General features: G+C 40.9%; 1 protein-coding gene across 9 annotated transcripts in view; it reads left to right on the plus strand.

The window, feature by feature from the left end:
- The window catches only part of SNX13 (sorting nexin 13), a 148,289-nt gene that overhangs the window by 69,928 nt on the left and 59,721 nt on the right, over positions 1–18,640 (plus strand). For all 9 annotated transcript variants that reach the window (XM_075587191.1, XM_075587197.1, XM_075587198.1 and 6 more), the window contains 10 exons: positions 2,162–2,251; positions 3,609–3,730; positions 5,874–5,995; positions 7,513–7,614; positions 7,744–7,832; positions 8,261–8,344; positions 10,331–10,469; positions 11,809–11,897; positions 13,974–14,073; positions 16,929–17,122. In XM_075587191.1, the coding sequence (XP_075443306.1) occupies positions 2,162–2,251; positions 3,609–3,730; positions 5,874–5,995; positions 7,513–7,614; positions 7,744–7,832; positions 8,261–8,344; positions 10,331–10,469; positions 11,809–11,897; positions 13,974–14,073; positions 16,929–17,122 (1,131 nt within the window). The remainder of the gene's footprint in view (positions 1–2,161; positions 2,252–3,608; positions 3,731–5,873; positions 5,996–7,512; positions 7,615–7,743; positions 7,833–8,260; positions 8,345–10,330; positions 10,470–11,808; positions 11,898–13,973; positions 14,074–16,928; positions 17,123–18,640) is intronic.

An 18,640-nucleotide genomic window follows, 5' to 3' on the forward strand; every position in this document is an offset into this window, starting at 1 on the left:
GATACCATGGCCAGATCAGGTGAAATCTCTGGTACATCTTGACACTGTCACCAGTCACTTCATTTATAAACGAATTTATTTTCATTGTTATTTTGGCCCATTAAAGCAGCAGTTCAAGCAATATATCCTACATGATACCGTAATCTTCAGATAGTCTCTGATCTTAAAGATGGTAGCTGGGCTCTGTTGAAAATGTTCCAGATGGGATGTGTCCTTGGAATAGACAGATGCACGTCTGAAATACAGTTGAGAGGCACACCTGATTGCGCAGCGTTTTCTAGCAATCAGATCCCTATCTAAGACAGTGAAGATTCCTACTCACATGATGAACGCCAATGTAATCAGTGGAGAGAATCTGTGCTTGTTCCCCTTCTTTCAGCTCCTCTCACAACCCCACGTGCAGGCAGCTTACTGGAGGTGACCTCAATCCACAATGGCGTCGGGGGTGGCTCCGTTACGAAACCCCCACATGGTGCAATAACGAATTGTATTGCTCGAATTGCCGTCCGCAGCTTGCAAATCCTGCCCGCAAGATGCAGAGAATCCCTGCACGCAGACACGCTGGTGGACTGAGCGTGTGACGTCACCGCTGCTGGGAACTCTCCTTGCAAAGGCTACGATAGCTGGGATGGCTCAAATGACTAGACTCCTCCTCCCTACGCGTTTTGTGACACGTGGTCACTTCGTCAGGGACCACGTGTCACGAAATGCGTAGGGAGGAGGAGTCTAGTCATTTGAGCCATCCCAGCTATCGTAGCCTTTGCAAGGAGAGTTCCCAGCAGCGGTGACGTCACACGCTCAGTCCACCAGCGTGTCTGCGTGCAGGGATTCTCTGCATCTTGCGGGCAGGATTTGCAAGCTGCGGACGGCAATTCGAGCAATACAATTCGTTATTGCACCATGTGGGGGTTTCGGAACGGAGCCACCCCCGACGCCATTGTGGATTGAGGTCACCTCCAGTAAGCTGCCTGCACGTGGGGTTGTGAGAGGAGCTGAAAGAAGGGGAACAAGCACAGATTCTCTCCACTGATTACATTGGCGTTCATCATGTGAGTAGGAATCTTCACTGTCTTAGATAGGGATCTGATTGCTAGAAAACGCTGCGCAATCAGTGTGCCTCATCTGTATTTCAGACGTGCATCTGTCTATTCCAAGGACACATCCCATCTGGAACATTTTCAACAGAGCCCAGCTACCATCTTTAAGATCAAAGACTATCTGAAGATCACGGTATCTTGGACTTTAGCGCTGGGGACGTTAATATTGTTTGTGCACCTTTTGTATCAGGTTTGGAATAACCTGACATTATTGTCACCTAGCCGCTTGCTCTTACAGCAATGGTTAGACTGTTTGTTGTTTTAGCACGTATTACTGTTTAGCACTTTATTTATCACACCTTAATTAGTGTAGGTAAGCGCTTTTGGAGGGGTTATTTTCTTTGTTCTGTATAATATATCCTACATGCGTGTTTTTTTTTTTTTTTTTAAATCATGAGAAAATGATATGAGAAATACTTGTAGCATTTTAAAAAAAAACAACAAAAACACATTTAAACAGTCATATCCCCCTCCTTCTTCTGAAACAGGCTCGGGCACACCCCTTTTTGAGTCCTGCCCCCTCGCTAGCAGTGAACCAATTGTATCTAGTGGCTGCCTAGTCACATGATCTTCCCCACAGAACTTGCACTGACACCCATTTAGTGAACCCCCGAGCCGAATATTAGCCAATCGATCACAGGAGAACGGATCGATCGGCAACTTGGCTTGTCACTGTGTAGACTGTATTGATGCACAAATTGAATGCTTGAACTGCTGCTTTAATGCAGATACCATGACAACACCAGGATATCCTCACAAGAGACAGACAAAAATAAGTATTTTAGAATTGAAAGTTAACCTCTTGATTGTTGTATTTGATAACACAACTTAACATGTATGTTTCTAGTGTGACACCACGCTTGAGATATTTCTGGATACATTTCAATTTGGATGTAAACTATATCTTCCATGTCCGTGTTTGCAACGGAAATGACAATTTATGTTTAAACAATTAGAGAACTATGATCATATTCCTCAACTCACAGTAGGGTATTTGAATGTTGTTGGCACTATTTGTTTTACTGTTCATGACTAGCATTAACCTTTTAATTTTACGTTGTCAGTGTTTGGAGGAAATGAAACATGAAGCTAAGCCCATAAAAATTGACAGAAGATTGACAGGTGCCAATATGATTGATGAGCCCCTGCAGCAAGTGAGTTTTCGATTTCAAAAGTAGTGGTCCTTTTTGTGGATTTTAAGCCTTTTTAAAATAAAAGCTTGTAAGTTAATAAATATGATGCCGATGCACCTTTTGGATTATGCAATAAATATATGCTGACTTGTTTTCCAAAGATATCAGTTATCTCCTAAAATATTTAAATTAGCAAATAAATAGCCTAATTTTATCAGTATCAATATTTGGTTCCTCCTAGGTTCGGGCTATAACCAAAAACTTCCCACATTAACCATATTAAAGAACTTATTCCAATAACAACATTTATTGCGATACATTCCCAACAAACAACAAAAACTGTAAAGTCATCAAAAACTGTTCCAGGTTGTTTATTGTGAAATATAATTCTTGTAAAAAGGAATTTAATTAAAACCTTAATAAATGGAAAAATGCAAATATGTTTTTAGTATATTGTTAAATTTTATTTTACAATAAATTAACCAAAATAAAGCCCTTTTTTTCTCCATGCAAATCATTAGTCCCCTCTCATGCAAACTATTAAGGGGCATAGGGGAGGGACGGGTTAATGGGCATGGAGAGAGGAAGGGTCGAGAGGTATGTAGGGGGGGGAGGGGAAGAAGGTGGGAGAAACGGGGCTAAGAGGCATATGGGGGGAGGAGGAGTCTGAGGCATACAGTATGTGTTAAGGAGGGTGCTAAGACCGATGGGGGGGAAGAGGAGGTTAGGAGCCCTGGGGTTGACGAATGGGTTAGGAGGCGTTGGAGTGGAAGGGAAGAAAAGGTTTGGAGGAAATAATGGGTTGGGGGGGATACGAGGGGTTAGCATGTAGGGGTAGAAGGGGCCAATAGGCATCGGGGAGGAAGGAGCAGGTGTTACCACCAGGAGAATTCCTTGAAGCTGCAGCAGGTGGAAGCCTCTGTCACAAAGCTTGCAGACCTGCCCCCACTCCTCTCTCTGACGGATTTCATAAAGCAGCAGAAGCGCGGCCGGAAGGCAGGGGGGATAGTGTATGGAAGCTCCGTGACTCTGCTCACACGCTGCAGACAAGAATACCATGGTAATAAACAATGGTAAGTATCAAGTTACCATCCATTTTATTACCGTGGTATTACTATGCCACCGGTATATTGCCCAACTCTAGTTGCTCCAAAAGTTTGATACTAATCTCCACTAAACGTCTGTATAAATTAGAAGTGTTCTCTTTGCTCATATTGATTGGTGGTATTTGGCATTCCTGTCCACTGCTGCATGATCTGTTCTATGTGTTTGTGGCCGATTGATTGAAAATAGAAACGTTAATTCAGTATAGTGTTTACAGTACTTTTAACCATTTTCCTCCTGAAATGTTAATGTTTCTATATGTGTTTGGATTTAGGTAATACAATTCTCCCTGAGGGATTATGTCCAGTACTGGTATTATACACTTAGTGAGGATGAGTCTTTTCTCCTGGAAATCAGGCAAACGGTTCAAAATGCACTCATTGAGTTTTCTACTCGGTAAGCTAACTCTCTTCTTTGAGCCAATGCTAATTTACATCACAAGTGGGGTATTTTTTCTTACAGCAAAACATGTAAAATTAGAAGTCTTGCAAATTAGCGATGAACCTTGTGGTTTTGGGGGATACGAGTTTGAAAACAACTTATTTTTCTGAACATCATAGTAAATCTACATCATTGTTATACTTCAACATGTTTGTTAATCATATTGGGTTGTCTTTCTGTAGTTACATAGTTAGTGTCCAATGCTAACACATCACTCGAAAGTATCTGAGATTACAGTGCTGATGGAGGTTATATTATGAGATACTGGAGCATGTTTACCAAGCAGTGCTTGGCACCAACTAGTTCTTAGTAGTGATGTACAGGGTACCCGACTTACCCGGCGCTTTTTCAGCTACCCGGACATTACCCGGACCTGGTAACTGAGAAGTGGGCCCGGCGCCGATTAATGTCTGAGTAGCTGAACATTCTTCATCACTTACCTGTGAGGGAGACCGGCGAGGAAGACCGCGGCGGCATCTAGGAACAGCAGCAGAGGTCATGTGGCGGCGGCAGCATCCGAAGTGTGTCTTCAGCCAGTGGAGGAGCAGCAGGAATCCATTACACAGCAGATACCAGTGTGAGCCGGGGAACCATGTGACCGGAGCAGTAGCGTTCCTATTGGACAGCAGGCTGTCCAATAGGAACGCTCCTGCTGTGGTCACATGATTCCCCGGCTCACACTGGTATCTGCTGTGTAATGGATTCCTGCTGCTCCTCCACTGGCTGAATACAGACTTCTGCTGCTGCCACCGCCACATGACCTCTGCTGCTGTTCCTAGATGCTGCCGGGGTCTGCCTCCACCCTGCAGGTAAGTGCCATCCGGGTAACCGGATACCCGGCCAGGTACAACAATTGATTTTGCCCGGGTACCCGTTACCTGTATTTTTTTTTTTTTTTTTTTAAGTAAGACCCGGTGCAACACTAGTTATTAGCTGCCAGTCCCCCCACTCCTAATGTCCGTTACTTTCCTATTTGTTATCACTGTGGTTTTAATATCACTGGGGTTCTAAATATTCTTCATTCTCATTTGTTTGCGTGAGCACGGTTACCACCTCTCCGTGGAACGTAGATCAAAACACGCAGATAAATAATAGATATTGTATAAGTTCACCGTTATGAAAGGTGCACTAAGCTTAAAGAAAAACTTGTGTGAAAAACGCAGCTAGATCCAAGTATTCATACACATGTAGGTACATTTTTACTTAGACATTGATTTATACTCATTTGGGTATGAGAAGAAGCACAATCAACAAATATATAAATAAGGATATAAACTAATATCTCTGAATTGTTATGGCATGAAATGCAAAAGAAATGATGGGTTATATTTGTTTGTTATGAAATGTTTAACGGTTTAATTTGTTAGCGGCTTAAGAAAATAAATGTAAAAATATATATTAATGTCTGTTTTCACCTAATGCCGAACACTCCTAATGGACATGCATCTTTATTATTTCTATTTTTGCCTATTTCACGCATTTGTTCGGTTGAACACATAATAAAACATTATTTATATATATATATATATATATATATATATATATATATATATATATATATATATATACTGTATATATATATATAGTAAAAAAAATTTTTTATATATATATATATTTTTTTTTTTTTTTACTTTTTGTGCAGGTTTTTCCTTTTCCTGAAAATCTAATTTGGTGGTAGATAAAGGCAGAGTCTTCATGTGGAAAAGGCAGAGTAGGGTTTAATAAGAGCAGATAAGTAACTTTTGTTCTGATTTATGACTCCACCAATACTGTATATTTTAAATTTAAACCTATCTGAATCTCGAGTGGCCGTTACAACTTGTAAGAAACTTTCTTTTTTTGGTAACTACCTTCCATTTTAGTTAATGAAAGTTAATATATATTAAAAAATGTGGGATCTTTGTGAGAGGACCATGGAGAGTTGAGACTCCATGATGTTGGAGCTATTTTTTTATCCAAAAAGTATTCTTAACCCCCGTTATTCAATGTTAGAATAATTAGGTTGCCAATACTTTTTGGAAAAGAATAATTTAATGCATGACTACTTGCAAATGATGATAAACCTAAACAGTTTACATATCTATTGTTCCTACATAAGGTCAAAAGAAATAGACTGGCAGCCTTATTTTACAACCCGTTTAGTAGATGACTTTGCCACTCATCTTCGAGTATTCAGGAAAGCTCAACAAAGAATGGCAGAAAAGGATGAACAAAAGCAAGGTAATGTTTATGCCAATGAAGCAGAGTACGTACGCACAGTGAATGATATTATAATCAAACGTTACAATATTTTACCCATTTTGATGTTTTGTTTTTTCCAATGTAATGTTCGTTTTCATTTGTCAACTGTAGTTACTATGTGGAGGGAGGGGGTGGTGTGCTTTACAAACCTATATCATTGGCCCACCGACCCCTGTACCCATCAGAGTTCATCTGATTCAGTGTTTTCACCTAGGCGTGCTTATCAGTAGACTATAGGGAAAAAAAAGGTGGGGTGGAGTTAAAAATAAAAAGTACTACTATACTTAGTTTCTGATATACTTAGTTTCTGATATATATATATATATATATATATATATATATATATATATATATATATATATATATAGCAGGGTTACAAAAATGGGGATTGCAGGTCTTGGGCTACATTTGGTTTGTTTGTTTGCTTAATCATGTAGTTATTTATGTAATAAGTGATGTATGTTAAAGCTGAGTAAAACAGTAATTTAATAAACTGTGTCAAACTAGTTACGCACCAAGGGCGGTAGAAAGGCGTTTTAAGTTATGTAGGACATGACTGGAAATGGCCTTAAGCAAAATATCTATTGAGTCGCTTGAAACGCTACCATTCATGTTAAAAGAGCAAGTGTTTCTGTTATTGTGCAATGCTTTTATAGCGAGCGTAAACTTGACGGTCATTTTAATCTTCTATTTTCTGTATTACTTATTGTGTAAGGTAAAATAATACAGTATATAAAAAAAATCCACCAGAAAATATCCAGAGGAGCACAATATGTGTCCGTGTCACGTGGGGCAGAGGGTTGATAGCTTCTTCAGTTTTGGACAAGTGCATAAGAAGCAGCAGAAAAGTGTAGAACTTTGAAAGGGAGGGAAACTTTTCGACCAATGTATAATTTATTAGGAGGCACTAGTGTGATTGAGGGTGGGGCTCATCAAGTTAATAGCGCAGCGAGTATGGTCTTTCCTTATATTGGTATCTGCTCAGTGGGGTATTTTGCCACTTGGCCTGCCTAGTTTTTGTGACGTTATCACGTTTGCAAACAACCAAATGACTCCAGCACCCTGCTCTTTCTGCATTGAAGAGTCAGCTGTAGTAATGCAGGTACTCTCCATATAGTAGTTAAAGTCTCATTTATTGAATGTTTTAGTCCCTAATGGGATTTTTATCAGGGACAGAAATGTTGAGTAAATGTAGGGAAAAGTTGACTACTGAGAGCACTTGTATTGCTAAACCTAATTCTGATAGCTCAGCTTTGTTGTAGTGTATTTGCAGAGCACATCACCTCTGCATTCTCTTTATTGGTGTTGTTTAATTTCATTGTTGACTACAAGAAAGAGGAAGTTGCCCGTTTCTGTTCGTGATCAGACATTATGCATAGAAGGTTGTGGGTGGATGAATGCTAATGACACTGGTTTACATCTGTTCTATTATCTTGTAATTCTGTTAACAGATTTTTAACTAATATTTTCTGGTTTGCGTCACTCCTTTTTTGCAGATACAGCAGAAGACTTTGTAGATACTTTTTTTGAAGTTGAAGTTGAAATGGAGAAAGATGTCTGTCATGACCTTGTCTGCACTTCTTCCAAAGATGAAGAAGGTTGTTTGTATAGTTCATCATTTTTGGGAAAGTTCTCATTGCTTAGATTTTCATGTGTGATGGACCTGTTTTTATTTTCCTGAGATTTGGCTTTTTACAGTAGTTGTGTATTTTTTTTTATTTTTTTAGGGTTCCTAGAGGATTTGTGTGAAGTTTTACTGTATTTATTGCTACCTCCTGGAGACTTCCAGAATAAGATAATGCGATACTTTGTGAGGGTAAGTCTAAATTATAGCACAAATATTAAGTAGAAACTATGGTCTCTCTCATGCTTGCTCTAGCTATATATTATTATTTTTTTAATAAATATTTAGTCAAGTTGTTCTGAGGGGAAAAAAACTGGTGGGTAAAATACAATATTAAAAACCATATGGAAACACCAGTCCTACTTATAAAGTTAAAATTTATAGCTATGGGGCAGAGACTCGTGCCTCCAAAAATTCTATGAACATTGTCAACAAAATACCAAAAATATATATATATTTTTATTTGTAGGCCATTAAACCATTCTTTAAACATACCAGGGCAATTTCCAATTTGTATAATGCTGCTGTTTATAGTCTTTGTATGTAATTTAAAGATGTAATGCACATTCACATGTGTATCACAGTATAAATCTTTAACTCTCTATTTATTCTCCACCTAGGAAATCCTTTCACGAGGGATTCTTCTTCCTTTAATAAACCAGCTCAGTGATCCCGATTATGTTAATCAATATATCATTTGGATGGTGAGTTTAGACATTTGACAAACACAAATCACTTTACATAGTAGCAAGCAGATTTTGTAATTGGTTTGTCAGCGAATACTCTTGTGCATTGTTTAGAAGAAGACTGATTAAGGGTTTTGTGTATTACTGATGTGAAGTGCACATTTTGTTATGAAATTACAGCCGGCGTGTTTTCATCAGCACAATAACTTTGACACGATTACTGATGCAGTTTTAATGAGATTTTCTCGTTCATTTTTCATAATTTTCTCCAACTGATAAGTTATTATAACTAATATATTATTAGTTCTCCCCACTTAAGCGCTTTGCTTTAGCAATGGTATCTTCATTGTGTCTCAGAAATGAACTATTTACGTTTTTTGTGAATTCGTAATATACTGAGTGTATGGCGCCCAAAAGTTTGAAAAGCTGAGAAATAGATTTCACAAACAATGGAAGTAATTGTTGTATAAATTGAAATATTAATATGGGGCATTTTACCTAGCTTGTGAATGTTAGTTTGTGCAAAGCAGAGCTGAAACCCCAAAGAAAATAAATATATATCCCGGTATTCCAATTTCTGAGATGATATCTACTATTGGCTGGCTGTCTGTGTGCCGTCTTTCATAATGAATCCACTAGTGAGCCTGTCTTGAAAAGCTAGCTGCTTTCAGCTTAAGTGCTTGAATGTCTACAGCACATACTGTACTTGGCACGGTGCAAACTCCATCTTGACTGTAAACACGCTTAACTTTTTTTTGGTTTGTTTAAAGGGGCACAATTAAATAGCCTTGAAGCAGCAACACATGAATTTTTTTAAACATTTTTTTTCATATAAATCAGTTCTGTAGTATTAAATAATAGTGACTGTTTTTTTCCCCCGTAGTCTTATAGCCACATGTAATGAGTTTTAAAACACACTTTGATTTCTATTGCAGGTTTTAGCACACCTTCCAAGCAGTGCAAGATCTTTGCAACACTTTCCTGTCTGTGATAATTTGTTGCCAATATTCCCAGCAGTTTGAGCTGTAAACTATATGGCCTCGGCCATGCTCCCTGCTCCCTGCTGAGGCGCAGGGAAAGCGGGTGCTTTCCCTGGCCTTGCGGTTGCTTACCGCACGCACTGTCAGCGGGCCGTCAGGGGGCGGGCCGGGGGCGGGCGCGTCCCTGGCCGGGGCGTGCTAGTGACGTCACGGAGCTGGTTCGCCCTAATTGGGCGAACCGTTCACGTGACCGGCCTGTCGCGCCGGCAAGCGGGGGAATTTGAAATTCCCCTAAGACCTGCGCTTCCGCAAGCGCGCGGAAGCGCAGGTGAGCCCCTACTAAAGCCGCTCTAATTGTGACTGTAGTGGCTCAGTGCTGAGCGGGAGCGCGCCTCAGCACGCTTCCGCCAGCAAGCGGAAAACATGGCCGAGGCCTTAGGCTTCGTCCATAGGACTGCAGCCGTGCGGAGGCGCGCGAGACTGAGGGAAAGCGGGTGCTTTCCCTGGCCTTGGTCCACACGCCATCCGGGGGCGTGTCGGGGGGCGGGCCAGTGACGTCACAGAGCTGGTTCGCCGCTCACGTGACCGGCCCTGCGCTCCCTTGTGCGCTTGAATTTAAAAAATTTCAAAGACTTACGCTTCCGCACGCTTGCGGAAGCGTAAGCGAGCCCCTGCTAAAGCTGCTCTCATTGCGGCTGCAGGGGTTCACTGAGAAGCGTCAGTGCGCCTCAGCACAGGTCAGCGCCTAAGCGCTGACCCTGGACGCAGCCTTAGGATAGATAATGTTACCTTAGCAGCTACAATGTATCCTTGTATTACGGAGTAACACTGACTGAAGCAGCCAATATGTTGGGCACACAACCAGGAATGTTACATTTATAGCAGGAGCACCAAACGATTGCCAGCTTAGGTAAGAATGTAGAATTATACTCTGCCACATGCTTTACATATACAAAGAAGAATAAAAAGGGGGGCAGAAAATACTATTGCAGCTTTAACGTAATTTGTCTTTTTTTTTTTTCAGATTCATGATTCCACTTGCAACTATGAGGCCTTTCTGAATGTTATTAAATTAAGTGACAATATTGGAGAATTGGAAGCTGTAAGGGACAAAGCTGCAGAAGAGTTACAGTACCTTCGCTCTTTAGATACTGTGGGAGATGGTATGCAGACTGAATTTTTTTTATTTTCTAGCTGTTAAGGAATTTGCCTTCCGGCACACCAGTTCTTTCTATTTATGGCCCTCTCCACCCTTGCTGAGCCCAACCTTAGTGATCTTACAAGTGTATGGTGTCTCAAGTGATTCACAATATTGCTCTCACACGTTTGTCATACAGTTATCACTTCTAAGCTCACACTAATTTTGTTTCCTATTTTCTACTGTTTGGCTGTCCTTTAAGACAGGGGTGGCCAACTCCAGTCCTCAATGGCAACCAACAGGTCAGGTTTTAAGGATATCCCTGCTTCTGCACAGGTGGCTCAATCAATCACTTGTCCTGAAGCAAGGATATCCTGAAAACCTGACCTGTTGGTGACTGGAGTTGGCCTCCCCTGCTTTAAGACTTATGTATTCAGTAAGAAACTATAAATGTTTGATTAAAAGCCGGCAGACCTGTTTCTGCAGCATAATCATTCTGCAGTACCAGAGCATGTATAATATGCTCTGCGTGTAGGCAAGGATTTTCGGTTTTGCTTCCCTACTGGTGCAGCAATGCACATTATTGCATAGGTTTTTTGCAGAAAATCATATTTATTCTTCCCCCCGTCCTGTGGCACATATTGCTAAGAAACACATGCTCACGGGGCAGAATGTATCTTTGTATTCTTCCACCGCGGTTAGTGTTTGGATTTAATTATAAGCCAACGTGTTATTTTGAGTATAAATATAGCAGACATTATGTCCATTAACAGTAATGCCATATTTAATACGTTAACACATGCACAATTGAAAAAATGGTAATGCATGTTATCGCCTTAAAGCATGTGTGCGTTAACACGTTTTTTCATGCGTTATTCCACGTTAACAGGGACGTCTGCTACATCTTTATACAGTATGTCCAAAATATAGCCAATTTGAATAAAACATTTTTAAAGTATCTGAGTGAGGAAATCGGGCTTTGTATTCTTTTGAATTCGCTGCAATTTTACGTAATATTTCACAAAGTTGTTGCTGACTTATATTTGTTTACTTTACTCTCAGTCAATCCAGTGCCAACTGGCAATATTAAAAATGCTAAATTGTTCCTTTTTACGAATGAAACGTATAATTAGACATTATAGAGGTTTTAACAATTGGTTATGGGAAATAAAATATTTAAAAGTAGGCAGGAAACGTCTACATGTTAATGCTCGTAATACCATATATGTAAAGCAATGAAAGCAGTAAAAGAAAAGTGTCATACTGTATAAAATAATTTATTAACACTTTCAAACATGAATATACTGTAATTCTGCAGTAGTCGTAATATACCCACGTTTTATTTTCTTATGTGTTTTTCCCAGATATCAACACTATAAAAAATCAGATAAACAGTTTACTATTTGTAAAGAAACAATGTGAAACAAGAATACAGAGATTGCAGTCTGGAAAAGTAAGTTGTTAAATCAATGTTGTTTGTTTCAACTGTAAATAGATTGTCAAGCACATTCTAGTAATATGTTTTAAGCTACAGTAGTTGCTTAATACTAACCAGTATAGATTGCTCTTTATCAGTTAGGGCTTCACATAAGTAACTGGTACTATAAAACTTGTATAAGAGATGTTTAGAAATACTGTAGTTCTTTGTTTAGAAGCAAAGGATTTATGGTGTAACACCAATAGCTCTTTAATAGTAGGGATAACTATGGTATTGCTACAACAGTAAATTAAAATATTTTCAAAGAAAATATTGTTGGGCAGACATGCCAGTTATTTTGCCAAGGAGAAACGAATGGCCTAGTGCAAGAAGTACTGTTTGGGAAGAAAGTGAACCACCCCCCTTGAGACCTTGGAAAGTCAACTTTTCACTTCATGCCTAAGGCCGCGCTTATAGCGACATGACTGATGACGTTCGCCGTCGCCATTGCGAAAGTTATATTTTAAGTTTAGGCGATGTCACTGGCTACAAGCCAGTGACGTCACAAAAAAGGGAGGGCAGAGGCACGGAGAAGCTCCTGATTGGCTGCAAGGGGAGTCCATCGCCGAAAAAAAATCAAATATCAGTGACTACCAGATTTTTGGTAGCACTGTCGCTCTGTTGCTTTGTCACCATCGCGTGCACTAGAAGCGCCGACGACGGCGACAATGCATTTGTTATGACGCGACGGTCGCGTCACCGGCACTATAAGCGCAGCCTTAGACATCAATATTTTGATGCAAATCTCTTCATAGCAAGGGCTTATCGTGCCTTAAAAAATGTGTATATAACATTATTTACATAAGAAATCTATTCAGTTATGTTTAAGCAATCCAGTCAGGAATGGTAAAGGTTAAAGTGGAAGTATAATGTATGATGCAGAACCATCTGTAATAAATAATGGCGTCTTATTCATCGAAGTGGTAAAGTCCTTATTTGCCCCACAAAGTTTACAAATCCATTTGTGGACCAGACCCGGCTAGATTCAGAAGGTAAACTGCGTGTTGTGCAATTCCAAGAGCCTTCTGTAGTGGTGCCTTAAATGTGCAGTTACCACTCCCCTGGCATTAAATTTAAGTGACCCCCTCCACCTCCCCCCCCCCCAATTTGCACACCCCTGCTGTACATTAAGTAGGGTGTCTGATTTAATCTATTTCCCTGCTATCAATTTATTCCTCCAAAATATGTCCAAACCCTTATTTAAAATGACTGCAGAGACCTTCTCACTTAGGGGCAGATTCATTATGGGCCATTACGGCTTAACACGCTCAATCTGGCATTCCCATTCAAGTCAATAGGTGTTCTGACGAATCGGGTGTATTGAAGTTTGATGAATTTAGGTATTAGTGACATTAAAGGAAAACATAAATACAAGCCTTTTCTGTCAAGGTTAAGATAAGAGTGCTGCTCTGAGAGGATCCTTTGTAGTCTGCATGGAAAACACCTGTGTTGCCTGGTACAGTTGAGTGAATGAAAATAAACAGCAAGAGCTGTCATGCGAACACTCGCCTCTCCTGCAGGCCCCTTTGGGGTTTTTAAATAAAAATGTAATCAAAACACTTGAGCTTACTTATGATATATATCTTATCAATATATACATTTTTTAAGATAGCAGTAGATTACTTCCATCCCTATAATAATGTTATACGAGTTAATTAAATAAACAATTACATTGTAATCTATTAACCCCTTAGTAGCCCTAGTGGCAATCTAGTTATGAGTAACCCTCCGCTTCACCTCGGGGCTTCAACTGTTCCACCCAGGGATTAATGGCTTGGTGCCCTGTCCTTCCGGGGCTATGCTTAATTCTATGTATGCTCCTGCTTCTCTCTACCTCACAATCAAAGCCGTATTTCCGGGTCTGGATGGGAGCAACGCCAGGGTTAGGTATGACTTAAAAAAAAGTAGTGTTTTATTCCCAGGGTTAACCTTAACGGAGCTTAGTGAATAAGGGAGGCATATCATTTGAGCTCATTTGAATACCATGCCTTTAACAGGTACAGTAATAATTGTTTTGGAAACATGAGAATGTATTGCATTATTTTCCTGCAGGAAATTGATACTGTGAAGTTGGCTGCAAACTTTGGAAAACTTTGCACAGTCCCTCTGGACAAAATTCTTGTACACAATGTTGCACTACAGTTTTTTTTGGGTAAGTATTAATGGTGGGATGTGAAAATAGATACATTTATTTCAATTCTGCATTTTTACATTGTAAAGCAAAATTCTACTCTGTTCAATGTTTCAATTTTTTTATTATATATATATATACACACACACACACACACACACACACACACACACACACACACACACACACACACACACACACACACACACACACACACACACACACACGTTTTACGTTATGGCGGGTGAAAAAGGCAACAAGAAGCCTCCACCGTATTGCATGCAGCAAATAAAAAGATCACTTGTGAGCACATTCACTTGTGCGCTGCGCCCTGCTTGGCCGGGCGATTTGTGGCCGGCTAGGTGCGCGCTCGCCTGGGGGCGCGGCCACGGAGCTGGTTCACCCTCTTTGGACGAACCGCTCACGTGACGCGCTTGCGAGGGGCAAATTCTAATTTGATTGCTCTTCAAGCAGCTAAACGCCGCTGGCCACACATATTGCCTCAATGTGTTTCAGAGCGCCAGCGTGAGCATGCCCGCCCGCTCAGCGTCACCCTGGCCGAAGCCTAACTTAGCTTGGTGTTTCACAACCAGGGTGCCGCGACCCTCTGCCAATGGTGCCGCGACCCTCTGCCAATGGTGCCGCGACCCTCTGCCAATGGTGCCGCGACCCTCTGCCAATGGTGCCGCGACCCTCTGCCAATGGTGCCGCGACCCTCTGCCAATGGTGCCGCGACCCCCGGGGTAAAAACAGTGCCAGCTGCTCAGCGGTCGTGTCCTGTGCGGAGACCGCGAGTCTTTAATCTGCCTCTACTCGCTACACTCTCTAAACCAGGAGGAGAGGAGAGATAGGAAAGGCAGATCGCAGTCTCCACCCCATGAATTTGCAATGTGTAATAGGAAAGGTGATGAGTTTGCGATTTAAGAAGGGGGCAAGGGGGTGGTTTGAGAATAAAGGAGCAAATGTTGAGTGTCTTGAGAATAAGGGTGAGTATGAAGTGTGGTGGGTTTGTACATGTGGGGAGGGTGAGTGTGGTGCATGTGAGTGAGGAGGGTTACATAGTTACATAGTTACATAGTTACATAGTAGATGAGGTTGAAAAAAGACATAGGTCCATCAAGTTCAACCTATGCTAAATTTAGACAATAGATACTTTATCTAATATCTATACTTATTGATCCAGAGGAAGGCAAACAAAAAAACCCTGGATCAACATCCTTCCCATGTATACTTATTTGGTATATCCCTGTATACCTTTCCCATCTAAAAAGATGTCCAAGTTTTTTTGAACAAATCTATATGTATCTGCCATCACAGTCTCCATGGGTAAGGAATTCCACATTTTAACTGCCCTTACTGTAAAGAACCCTTTCCTTTGTTGCTGGTGAAATTTCCTTTCCTCCAACCTTAAGGGATGGCCCCGAGTCCTTAGTACTGCCCGTGGGATGAATAGTTCTTTTGAAAGCTCCTTGTATTGTCCCCGAATATATTTGTATATAGTTATCATATCCCCTCTTAGACGCCTCTTTTCTAATGTAAATAAATCTAATTTAGCTAGCCTCTCCTCATAAATTAGATTGCCCATCCCCTTTATTAATTTGGTGGCTCTTCTCTGCACTCTCTCTAGTTCCTTAATGTCTTTTCTTAGGATTGGTGCCCAAAATTGTACTCCATATTCAAGGTGTGGTGTTACTAGTGTTTTGTAAAGGGGCATAATTATGTTTATTTCCCTTCCACCCATTGCCCATTTGATGCAAGATAAGACCTTGTTTGCCTTTGCAGCTACTGCATGACATTGGGCACTATTGCTAAGCCTGCAGTCTACAAGCACTTCTAAATCCTTCTCCATCAAGGATTCCCCCAATATATCTCCATTTAATTTGTAAGTCGCCTTTTTATTCTTGCATCCCAAATGCATAACCTTACATTTATCTGTATTTCGGACTAAAACATTCCTTTGTCAAGCTCCTAGGAGTATCTCTCTCTCTCTCTCTCTCTCTCTCTCTCTCTCTCTCTCTCTCTCTCTCTCTCTCTCTCTCTCTCTCTCTCTCTCTCTCTCTCTCTCTCTCTCTCTCTCTCTCTCTCTCTCTCCTCTCTCCCTCTCTCCCTCTCTCCCTCTCTCCCTCTCTCCCTCTCTCCCTCTCTCCCTCTCTCCCTCCCTCCCTCCTCCCAATAGTACAATTTTGCAAGCACAATAAGTTCCTGACGCCCAAGACCGTACAATCTAATTATTGGTGCGTGAGACAGACTTTCCCGAAGTCACAATCAAAACTGACAGTGACATTAGCTTTGGATTCAACCATGTCTAAGGCAGTGTTTGAACACCAAGTTACTAAAGTGTATTTTAACTTAACACAACAAAACCTTAGCAATATACATTTTATTGATCTTGAAATGAGCGTATTTTTAGGAAATAAAAGAAAGAAGCAACATGTGTCTTTGTTGGTGCTTGTTAGTTGTCTTCCAGCAGTAAAGCAGTGTTTCCTTTTTTACCAAACAATACTTTCAGTAGGATTTGAGGGCTAGCATATCTAGGGGGTTTTAAACAAACAAACAAAAAAAAAGTTAGTATGATTGACCTGGGAATATGTACCTCTCCAACATTGTGTTACCTCTTTGCTAAGGGATAAGCCTGAAGACATGCATGGAATCTGCTGAATTGAATCTCCTATACATTCATAGATTGATATTGAGTTCCATGTCCATCCCTAATATTGGTGAGACAGAATATCCTGTATTTGTATAGGCCGTGTAACCACTGCTAATTGTTAAATTGTCAACATAGGGATCAATTTGTGCTCGTTCTTTCTGAAATGTGTTTTGTGCAGTTATGATTTTGCTTCTTGGCTGTAGCTCGCATATTTTTGTTGTTGCAGATTTTCTGCAGCAGACTGGAGGGCAAGCACATCTCTTCTTCTGGCTTACAGTGGAAGGTTACCGGGTTACAGCACAGCAGCAGCTTGAAGTGTTGCTTAGCCAGAAAATGGATGGGAAACATCAGACCAACCAAACCAAGGTCCTGCTAAGAGCAGCGGCTGTTGGAATATATGACCAGTACTTATCTGAAAAGGTACAAATACATATGTAAAAACACTTCCCAGTTGAATGGGGTGTAAAAACATCATATTACATTGGTGTACATAGTTTGGGGCTATTATTAGAAATATATTACTATTTATTTGAATGGTGCCAACATATTCCTCCACGCAACACAATGTGGGAGGGAGGGCGAGAACATTGCATGACAAGAGTGCATTAGTATATTATACAACATAATATAGAAGTGATACCACATTACAGACAGGACTGGGATACCATTCGTACATCAACTACTCTAATACATTTTTATAACAATTTAAATAAAATCCTTCCACCCATATTGCAGACCAATAATTTCAAGTTTTCCCCCCAGTATTTATTGTATTTTTATCTTTAAAGGCACATACATCACTTCTGATGTTTCCTCTGCAGATACATTTGTGTATGTGTGTATATCTTTATGTACTGTATATAGCACTTCACAGCAGTAATACACGTGACATTATAAAATAACACATAGTGGGAATAGGTGCTTCAGACATGATAGTAACAATAGGAGAGGGAGTCCCTGAGAGCTTACAAAATGCGTAGAGACTATTTTCATAAATAACTCGAAAATCTGCAGCACTTCATTAGATACAGAATTACATTATGGAACAAACGGGAAGAAATGTTACATGCAGCACAGTTCTTGCTTCTGTAAATGAGGAATCCTTGCATGTCCTGCATATTCTTAGCTGTCAACATAACAATCACCCCGCCAATGATTTATGCAAACAGTTTTCAATTTATTTTGGCTGTCATTTAAAAGAAAATCTGGATATGTCTTCATATGTTATGCGATCACAAATATTGTTTACGTACTGTGCTGCATGTGTGCATTTGAGATTTTTTTCACCAAGTAGTAATTGCTGGCACTGTAGCGTTTTGAGGTTTATGTTATTTTTAAATCTAATATGCAAAATGTACAGAAGTAGCATGAGTTTGTGTCTTTGTGGCTGTGCAAAAAAGTGGCAAACTGGGGCCACATCGCGGCTATAAAGGCCTCGGGCATGGTCAGCGCTTAGGCGCTGACCCGTGCTGAGGCGCCATGCTGCTCGGCACTGAGCCCCTGCAGCCGCAATGAAAGCGGCTTTAGCAGGGGCTCGCGCACGCTTCCGCACGCCTGCGGAAGCGTGTGTCTTACCAAATCTTTAGTTTCTGTGCTTGCTGGAGCGCAGGGCCAGTCACGTGAGCGGTTCGCCCAATGAGGGCGAACCAGCTCTGTGACGTCACTGGCCTGCCCACGGACGGCGCACGCTCTAAGGCCAGGGAAAGCACCGCTTTCCCTGAGCCTCAGCGCGCCTCCGCACGGCTTCAGTCTCTATGGACTAAGCCAAAGACAGCAAGTTTTGCAGCCCAGAAGGATTAATGCTGCATGGGGTCCATGCTTTTGAATGGGACCCGGCAGTGTTAATCCTTCACTTGAATGGATCATCTGGAGGAAGAGAATACTGGTACTCGCCTTTCAGATGGGTTGTGCAGCCGTCTCTCCATCTGGAGCCGCGTC

The sequence above is a fragment of the Ascaphus truei genome, chromosome 2, assembly GCF_040206685.1.
Source record: "Ascaphus truei isolate aAscTru1 chromosome 2, aAscTru1.hap1, whole genome shotgun sequence".
Taxonomy (NCBI): Eukaryota; Metazoa; Chordata; class Amphibia; order Anura; family Ascaphidae; genus Ascaphus; species Ascaphus truei.